Below are 10251 nucleotides of genomic sequence, written 5' to 3' on the forward strand. Positions count from 1 at the left end.
AAGAAACACAATTTGAGCATCTGAGCTTTTTTTTCTTCTTCTTTTAGCCGTGTAACAACAGCTAATAATTTTTTCCCTCAAATCACTGACTAACATTTATTCCAAAACTATTCTATTGTAATTGCTATTCACTGGAACTGTTTATCCTGGTCCAAGTGTATATTCCATTATCTACGTACTACTTTGCATTTTCAGAAATCACAAGCATACTAATAGCCAAGACATCAACAAATTCCTGAAAAACTGCCAGATTTAGTTATTGCTAATGAAAAGTAAACATACCATGCTGCTGCAGCTTCACAGCACAAATATTTAACCTGTTAAACAGGTGCTGAGATCAGATAAGACAGTCACCTTAAATGCAATGTGTGTGTGTGTGTGTGTGTGTGTGTGTGTGTGTGTGTGTGTGTGTGTGTGTGTGTGTGTGTGTGTGTATGTGTGTGTGTGTGTGTGTGAGAAGGATCAACCATTATTATTGGAAGAGCTCTAGAAAGTGAAGCACTTTGTAGCTGCAAGATAGTATTATAACTCACAATTATGCTCGTAGTGAAAGCAAATACAATTATTGAAGAGACGAAATGTTGAGTGAAAGTGAATGTGAGATTTAGAGGTTTGACAATAAAGCCTGGTTGAAACGTTAAAGATTGCCATTTTAAGCTCAAACATGGGTCAGATCTTTTTTTGAGCCCTAGAATAATTTTTTCTGATTCAACACCATCAAAATAAAGCAGGACAGCAGAGGTGGGGGTGTGTTAGATATCTAGTCAAAGTCCTACCAAATTTATAAAAAAGGCATTTTTAAAAATTGTATTTCTTGGAATTTTCTCAAAAAAATAAAAATAAAATAAAATAAGCCCAAAAACAGCAAATTGTACCAAACTACTGCTCCAACAGTGCCTTGCAGAAGTATACGGCTTGAGCTGTTTCACTTTGTGTCACATGACAGCCATAAAACTTTATGTATTTTATCGAGATTTTATGTGAAAGACCAAAACCAAGTAGTTGCTAATTATGAATTGGAAGAACGCATGTTTTTAAAAACTTTTTTTTATAAAAACACCCTAAGAAGACGAGCATTTTTGGATTCAGTCTCCTTTTAAATGAAGAAAGACATTGTTGAAAGAAAGGCTGAGTATAATCTTCCTGCAGGAACTTTAAAAATGCATTCAGAGCTGAAACAGGATCAAAGTTAGGACTTTGACTGAATGGCTCAGTCAAAGTCCTAACCTAAAACAAATTCAGAATCAGTCTTGGAAATTTGCGTTTACTGATGCCTCCATCCTGTCAGACTGAGCTTAAGCTATTTTTCAAAGAATGGGCAAAAACATCTTGTAAGTAGTTGAGAAGTGGTTCTTCAAAGCTTTGAATGATCAAAGCTGAATACGTACGGATCCACGTTATTTCATATTTTCATTTGCAGAAAATGTAAAAAAATAAAATAAAAATAATCATTTTTCTTACACTTCAAGATTGCGTTACTTCATGTTGGTCTGTCAGATATCCAGATAAAAACACACTGAAGTTTGTGGGTGTAACGTGACAAAATGTTAAAAAGTTCAAGGGGTGTGAATACTTTCATAAAGCACAGCGCATAATATAATAGAATGCCGAGGCTCTCATTAACAATCAAATATTAGGTAACCTCTTGTTGGTTTAGGCCTTTGCGGAGGATTTATTTATAATATTAAAGCTCGTCAACAGGTCTTAGTTTGTAGTAGGCAACAAGATTCATATTGTTTGCTTTTCAATGGGAATTTTTTAAGTAAAAGGTTATGCTGTGAAAATGAGGTTATATAAGATTGACCTTTTTCCCCATGTTTAAACCACAGCACAAAATAACTCAATTATGAGGAACTGAGGCGCTGTCGCTGTTAGTAGTTCCACTTGTGAGGAACTAAGAGGAGCTGGACCATACGGTTTGCGTCGTGAGCTAAAGTGTCAGTGTTTCAAAGGTTTCTCCAGAAGAGTGAAGTATGAATGGAAGCTTTAATGGTGGTGTGTCCAAAAGTTTACTTGGTTCAAAAACAAAACCTTCAGACTTCAGGTCTCAGAGTCCACCATGGAGGAGAAGATGTCCACCAAGCTGTCGAGTCCGTAAAGGTAGCCGTCCTCTCTGTTCCCTTCTACCCAAGAAGCTCGGTGGGTTAGTTCCTGCCCGTCAGGGAGGGGCGTGGTCTTTCCAAAGTCGATCATCCACACTTTGGCGCGCTTCCTGCTGTCGTGAACAAATAAGAGCGAGCTGCCGATGACCTGTGAAGACACACAACAGCCAGATGATCCAAGAGAGCTGGACACAAAGGCCAGAACCGAGCAGGGTTCCCTCCGTTATTTGCTCAGCAGAACACGCCTGTTTATTTCTTTTCAAAACATTATCTCACTTCTCGTTTCAGCTTCGTGCGAAATGTCTGTCTGTGTGTGTGAGTGCGTGTTTGCGAAAGTGTGAAAATGTGCGCAAGCGTGTGGTCAGGCAGTTAACAGTCTAATTTCCATGATGAGTCTTGCTGTGTCTGAGTGATTTGGTGTGTTTACTTTACGTTAACAACATAAACTGAGTAAACAGGTAACTAACGCACGGATTAAATCCACAACTGGCTTGTGTTTAACTCCCATCAACTCCAACGGAAATAATAAAGCTGCATAAAGACTTTTGCTAAAATCCATACATCAGTGACAACGCAAAAAAAAAAAACAGATGATGCATTCAACATATTTTTCAGAAATATAATCTTACATGCATAAATACACAGAGCATATTTTCAGTGTTTTGTTTCAACGTGAGCAAGAATTTTATGTATTTTTGTATTATGTATTTTTTTCTTTTGCAAGTTTTACAAACCAACTTCTTAAATGTTTCCCCTACTAGCTGCATGTCTTTACCTCATGACTTCTGAAGAACGGAGAGATCTCCAAAGTGGCTCGGATTTCCTTTAACCTCGTTAGATATTTGTTCTGGAAAATAATACAAATAAAGAGCAAAATTAGTCTTAAATGTGCTTAGCAAAGGAAAACCTTCTAGCAGCATCCAGGTTTGCCCTATTTTAAGCTTTATTCAGCCTCCAGTCAACTCTGACCAGTTTTCTAGTCCCCACTGATGGAAAGCTTGCCCACACCATGATGCTGCCACCACCATGTTTCACTGTAAATGTGGTGAGCAGTGTTAGGTGTTGAGCTTTCACCACACTTAGCATTTTGTTTGAAGACCAGAAAGATTTTCTCTCTCAACCATGCAGAGCATCTTCTTTCTATTTTTCAACTGGGGCAACTGCTTGCTCTAGTTTTTGATTTCTTTAGGGGTATCAGAGTAACCGAGGCTGAAAATAAAAGCACTGCACATCTTTCAGATTTGTATTTCTAAAACAGTTATAGATAGAAGTTCCGTACTACTTCACAGTTATGTGCTACTTTGAGTTGTAATATATTCTTAGATAACCCTGCAAGCTCTATACATAAGCCTTATTATATATAAGCTTTTTGTATCAGCTTAAAATAAATTCAATAATTTCCATTCTGATGATTAATGTTTATTGCAGGGCAACAGAGAAATCAGTCCATTTTATTTTTTGTTTTATTTACTATTTTTGATTGTGTTTTATCTTAGATATTTAAAATATCTTCCAGTACTAGGTGTTATTTACAAAATTAAAGTTTACTGGTTTTTGAAAGGGCATACTTGCATTATTATGCCATTATCAATATATTACTTGAAAATTGACTCAAAACCACAATATTAACATTTTTCGCAATAATTACTGGGACAAGTTATCATCCAGTAAACTTTGCTAATAGTTTTGTTATAAAATATGTGAACAAGTAGCTGCGCTTCACCGTGTTCCAGGTGGGAAATGAAACTAAAGCACAGAAATGTTCGACGTTGTCTGAATTGTTGCGGTTCTACACGACTGTAAGCCAGACTGTTAAAACGTTCAGACACAGCGTCTACTTGTTCCTCAATCACAAACGTAATGATGGACATCATACACAACTTCCCTCATCCTCCGATGCTTTACTATTACTATTGTAATTGGCAGCTTATTGGCTCACTGAGCATTTTAGAAAAACACTCACCAATATCTCTGAATCTCCTCTTACAAAGTCATGGAAGGCTGTCACCACTTGTTCCCTTGTCCTTGTTTTCTTAAAATCTCTGTTCACAGTTCCATCTTCTTTCTACAGAAAAAAAAAACAAGAGGAAATTAAAATTTACTGGCTTTATTTGTGACTCGTTAAATATGGTAAGTAATGTTTGGAAGGATTTGGCCTGAGCAAATCCACTGGCAGATCTCTGGAGTTGCAAAATCCAAGAAATGACCTTGCAGCTACTTGCAGACTGACAGTTAATGGATGTGTTTCCTATCTGACCTTGTATTTCTATAGATGTTTCAAAATATTTTAACCTACTTCCGGTTGTCAGACAGGATAGAAAACTTTCTTTCTTAATTTTTACACCTAGGGCAAAGTTGACTTGGATAACTTTTTTTCCCATTAATACATGAAATTGCCATTTTAATTTATTAAGAGTACTTAACATTAAAATCAAATAACTTGTTTGACAATCTGAAACATTTAAGCTTGACAAAAAAGAAGAAAAAAAAGCAGAAGAAATTTGAAAATCCTTTTTCAGGCTTCAGTCTTAGGAAAGCAGATGGACATAGAAAAGGTAGGAAGGAGAAGAAAAGGAGAACAATGTGTGGAAGGAAGGCAGAAGGGTAGGAGAGATATTTTTAGAAATTTAGCCTTTGAGCAAGAAAATATCTCTTTGTGTTTTTTTTTTAAATCTAAACATCCAGTAACTATTTTTAAACCTTCAAGCTTTCCACTTCATAGATCACAAGTAACTCTCGTCATCGTAAATTTCCCACAGTCCAAAAAAAGAGTTTGTTTTATATTTAGAAGCGTCACAGATCTGCTGCCAGTGCCTTTGTAGTAAAGAGTCTTCCTAAAATGAACTCATTAATGATTAAAACCATCACAACAGACCAAACTGTACACTTCCCTTCTAAAACAGCAAATGTGGAAGTATCAATGTTCAAAGTTGTAACAGAGTGCCGGTGTGTGAACCCGAAGCGGTGACAGAAAATGCAACGCTGCAGCAAGCATGTTCTGACAGGAGGCGAGACCATTGATGGTCACTAGTTAGGTGGTTTAAAAAGGAATAAATTAGCTTTTCTTATTCCGCTTGCTGCCTAGCAACGAGGTAATATTTAGAAGCAAAAGTACTTTTTTTTCTCTCTCTTTATGGCTTAAAGTTTGGAGAGTCTCTGATCCAATCTGCCCGTAACTCACACTTTACCATGATTTCATCTTACATAATAGAATCATTGCTACAGGCTTGGCTGTCCATGAAATGATGATGATCCGTGCATAATTTCCCAAACGAAGAAGCACACACACACACACACACGTCTTTTTCTGGGGATAATCCTCCGCATCATGGCAGCGGACCACCAGGAGGTTGTGAATATCCTTATATAGCCATGACTCCCACAGACAAAGGGACTTTGAGTGTGGACACAATATGTCAGAACCGTATGCCGAGGCCGACACAGCTGACACTGACAGAGCTCATAAAGGACAAGGGTACTCCTGTACCTTGAGAGGAAGTTCCTGGGAAAAAACAGGAAGTTAGGTCATATTCCTGAATTGACCACACAGCAGCGCAGACCGTTGGAAGAAAGAAGGGAAGGAAAGCTGCTCACACATGCACACGCATACACACACACACACACACACACACACACACACACACACACACACACACACACACACCTTTGTCCCTCTTTGTGAGTCTTACCTTGACTCCCTCTATCCTGAACCCCAGGGTTGCCGTTGAGCTTATTGTCTCTCTCCACTGCATGTATCTTGGCTTGGTCACTGCCTTCTTGTCGTTTTCCTCCAAAGTGGGCGCCTCAGGGTCAACCTCGATCATTTTCTGATACATGTCGGGCCTCGGCGCAGGCTTTCTCCGAGCCTTGGTTAGTTCTTCCTCAAGGTAGGTCCTGAGAAATTAAGAGAAGAACATTTGGCGAGGGATGGAGATGGAAAATACGTAATGGTTACATGAGTAGAAACACACCTTACACTGCATATTGTTCCTATGGTTTTTAGCTCTAGCTGACCTACAGAGGTTATCTGCTCTCCCACAAAAGGAGAACACATAGGATGACCAGCAGCTCAATGGAGTTTTTCTAAATGTAACATTCAGTGTTATGTATAAACTTGGTAAAATGTGCACCTACGTGAGTGGCGTTAACGTTCTGGAGAACCTTGAGCAAAATTATGATCAAGATGGATTCGCTCGTACCGAGTGAAAAATTCAACAACAGCATTTGAGTGAAAACAAAAGATGAAAAATGCCTTTTGAGTGACGCAAATTTTATCTATTTTTTGTAGAAAAGAGCTGCAACGTTACCCTGCACAGGTAAGTAAGTACCTGGTGACTGGCGTATGTGCAAAGCCACATATCTTACTTTAAACTTGGCTTTTGCACCTTGAATTTTCTTTAAACTTAATATAAATGTAAGGCCCATTTCCCAACCAAAACTGATTTTTTTTTACCATTGTAAAGTCAAGTTTTGTCAAATTTAAAGTCCAGTTTCAGACTTTAGAGTAAATGAGTGATAATTTTGACATCTGATACACTCAAACATCAAGAGGGATTGGGATTATTTTGCTCTATGACGGTTAAAGGAGGAACATGTGGAAAAAGCAGCTTTCAGCCAAATAAAATGCTTTTATCTTATTTGGCTGGGGATAAGAAGATAATGAAACAGATATAAATAAATTAGCAAAGACCAGGCAGAAAAATGCTGCACAATGACACAATTACATTTGTAGTTGACACGTAATAAAATAACTTTCCATCTCACATCTCAGACAACAGACGAGCTCCTCTGTAAGACCAAAAACCTGGAGCAGTCAGTGGAATTAAGCACATAATGTAAAACATTTTGTGAAAACAATTTTGCGTACTCTCACCTCACTCCCATCTTACAGTCCATTACACACGGGTAGTCGAATTCTGCCAGCAGATCCTCCATCTGGTTGTACTTCTGGCCATCCTTCTCCACGTCTCCGTGATAACCAGGAACGTGGGGCTTCAGCACATCCTCCATCAGCCGGGACAAGCAGCGCTGCTCGCATTCACAGTGTTTCTAAAAGACACCGTTAGCAATTGAGTATTTAAATCAGAATTACAAATATGAGGAAGCTGTTAACAACAGAGATGATCTGAAGCTAATTTCTTACTTTTAATATGCGTCCATTTGCACCCGCTTTAAAACTCCCTGTGAAGAGAAAAACCTTTAGAGTCAGGCGGCTGCGGAAAGAGCTTGAAGTGCCGTAGCTTAGGTTAGCTGACTGAAAACACTTCAGCTGTGATTTAGATCTCCGTTAAGCAAACAGGCTCTGTGGGGTCCAACATGATGATGTATAGCGCTAACGTTGCAGCCAACCATTTTTCAGCTAGATGTGTCAGAGCACTTAGGATTCAACCGTCCCTTTCTTTTGTAACCAGGAAGTCGTCTGTGTTCTGCATACCTGCGTGTCCAGCCAGTTGAATCCAGGGATACTTCTTCTTGAAGGACATAACAAATGGAGACCAGTGGACCATGTTCTTTATCTTCTTCCATGACTTGTGCTGCATAAACACACACACAGAAACAAAGAGGCTTAGCGTATCTATCATGTATCTCTACTTTGTTACACTGCTATGCTTAGACTTGGAGCATGCTGACTTTCAGGATGTTTATTCCCGAGTAGCTGCATTGGCAGAGAATCAGCTGCTATCCAAGAATGTATTAAGTGGAATATGAAAAAATAATAATCATTATAATTTAGCAAAAGTAGATAAGAGAGCAATAGCAAATACAGATTAACCTCAGGAAGGTTATGACTTTAAATGTACAACCTCAACAACATGGACTGTTGTCCAACATGGATCTGTTCTCAAACGGAAAAACAAGAAATGGAAAAACAAGAATTACAAGGCAAACAAAAACTGTTTTTTGATAAGAGTGTTTACTACTTTAAAAGTAAAACCAGTTTTCTGACATATTCAGTTTCAAACCAGTTTAGACTAATATTTGAGGCAAGCGTAGGATTCAATATAATCTGCATTTGGTCTCTGAGCAGCTGAGATGCCTGTTGATCGACATTTTAAACAAATAAAAGACCATTTTGAACGTAATTTGCCGCCACCTAGTGGTATGAGTGTGAAGTACCACTACCTGCAGTATAAAAAGATTTAGCTCAATATTTTGCACGATTGTGTCTCGTTGCACATTTGCATCATACCTATATTTTGCATGGACTGCATGAGCTATATTCAAATAAACAATCTCCATTAGATTTAGTATCTGCTTCACAGCTAAGCACAATTAACTTAATTTCTATACAACTGTTTACAAGCTGAGGCAGTAGAAGGTTGTGAAGCAGTAGTATATACACAGCAACATTTAACAACAAAGTTCACTTCAACCCAGCGAACAGGTTTAAATCCAACCCTAATAAACTGATTGGCTGCATTATGTATTTACCCTTGAAATGCAAGTTTAAATAAAGAAGAGAAGCAGCAGTTAAAGTCGATCTTTAAATATGTTGGCTAATTATCTGCTTTTCACAGTTTTGCTAAAAATCTATAAGAGACATAATAAACACGTGCACCTAAAAAAAACACACACACACATTGTGTTGACTATCTGTGACCTCGGGGAGCCAACTTCTCCTTTTTTTTTACATTTGTTGTTTTCTAACATTTTAACTAAACTCTGGAGAACTGAGCCAGGGTTTCCCCTGGCAACTCACACAAACACAAACAGACCCAGGGTTTCAGCAAAGGCTCGCCCTGTCCCTGGCAGGGATGCATTGAACTGTGGGAGTCCTGCCTCACAAAGAGACACTCATTCACAAAGTGACACACACATGCAAACACACACATATACACGCACACACACAGCATTGTTGTTTCAACATAAACAGCTTTTCTCTGATTTAAATCCAACTCTTTCTTTTTTCTTTTTTACTAGTTCTCTGGCTTTATAGTGCTCAGACTTTCCTTCATTAATCGTGTTTTCCATATTTTGTTACAACGATAAATTTCATTGTAACTTATTGAGCTTTTATATCTAGACCAACATGAATTAGTTCATATCTGTGAAGCGGAAGAGCATCTTACAAATAAAAATCAGAAAAGTCTGGTGAGCATTTATATCAAGCACTCGTTACTCTGACACATATATATATATATATATAAAATCCTGTGCAACTAAAATCCTTTAGAGGTCATTTGATTAGGATATGATGTCAGAACGAGTGTAAATTAGAATCAGTTGCACACAATAAAGCATGGGTCTTGAGAAAAAGCCGCGAGAACAAAGCTACTATTGAAATAGAATCATAAGAAGTGATGCCTTCATGTGGAGAAATTGCTCTCTGGTCAGATAAGTCCAACATTAGACCAGTTACATGTGTGGGACTGTGAAACAGTTTGGGACTTGTGTCACAGTCCGCAACTGTGAAACAAGGTGGTGGCAGTATCATGCTGGGAAGCCTCAATCTGCAGAAAGTTTAGTTTAAAAGCTGGCAGAGATATACCAAAAAAGAGTTGCAGCTGTTACTGCAACAAAGGGGGGTTTCTGCAAAAGTACTGACTCAGGTGGCCTGAAAACAATGGCATGCCACACTTTTCAGATTTATTTCTCGTAAATCATTTAAAAATTATGTTTAACTTCTGTCCGCCTTATAATTATACATTACTTTGTGGATGCCTATGAAAAAAAAATACTACAATTCGCAGAGGTTTGTGGTTGGAGTGTGACTTTTGCTGAGAAGCTGTTTTTACTCTGCATAAATAAACCGGGTGCACAACAACTCTGGGAAATCTAAAATAGAAATAAAACAGATTTTTAGTTCAGTGCACACCCAGTATTACACTCGATCTAAATCCCAGCAATCCAAGACGCTTTTTCTTTTTTGTTAGCAGTGGAATCGTTACATCAGATGTGGAAAAATTCAGCTTGACTCTGAGAGTTCAAACAAAGCTTGGCTGTTCAACAACAAGGTCACCAGCGATTGCAGCTGAGCTGAAAATATGTGCTGAAAAATCCAACTTCCTAAACACCGCTCGACTGATATTATGACAAAATCCTCTCGCTTGACGTTGCAAATAGAAAGTTAAAGATGACCTCACTGAGAGAAGATTTCCTCCGGTCTGTGAGCATCAAGAGAAATAATATTATGTCTCCAAATAACTCG

The 10251-nt window shown here is 38.2% G+C and overlaps 1 protein-coding gene across 2 annotated transcripts in view; it reads right to left on the reverse strand.

Moving 5' to 3' along the window:
- Positions 1–684: 684 nt before the first annotated feature.
- Positions 685–10251, reverse strand: part of itpkb (inositol-trisphosphate 3-kinase B) — a 30448-nt gene continuing 20881 nt past the window's right edge. For both annotated transcript variants that reach the window (XM_008398444.2, XM_008398443.2), the window contains exons 6-12: positions 7537–7636; positions 7246–7283; positions 6976–7151; positions 5792–5996; positions 4066–4167; positions 2878–2949; positions 685–2250 (exon numbers count right to left, since the gene is read on the reverse strand). In XM_008398444.2, coding sequence (XP_008396666.1) covers positions 2041–2250; positions 2878–2949; positions 4066–4167; positions 5792–5996; positions 6976–7151; positions 7246–7283; positions 7537–7636 — 903 coding nt within the window. In that variant the 3' untranslated portion in view covers positions 685–2040. The remainder of the gene's footprint in view (positions 2251–2877; positions 2950–4065; positions 4168–5791; positions 5997–6975; positions 7152–7245; positions 7284–7536; positions 7637–10251) is intronic.

Source organism: Poecilia reticulata, linkage group LG21 (genome assembly GCF_000633615.1).
Source record: "Poecilia reticulata strain Guanapo linkage group LG21, Guppy_female_1.0+MT, whole genome shotgun sequence".
Classification (NCBI taxonomy): Eukaryota; Metazoa; Chordata; class Actinopteri; order Cyprinodontiformes; family Poeciliidae; genus Poecilia; species Poecilia reticulata.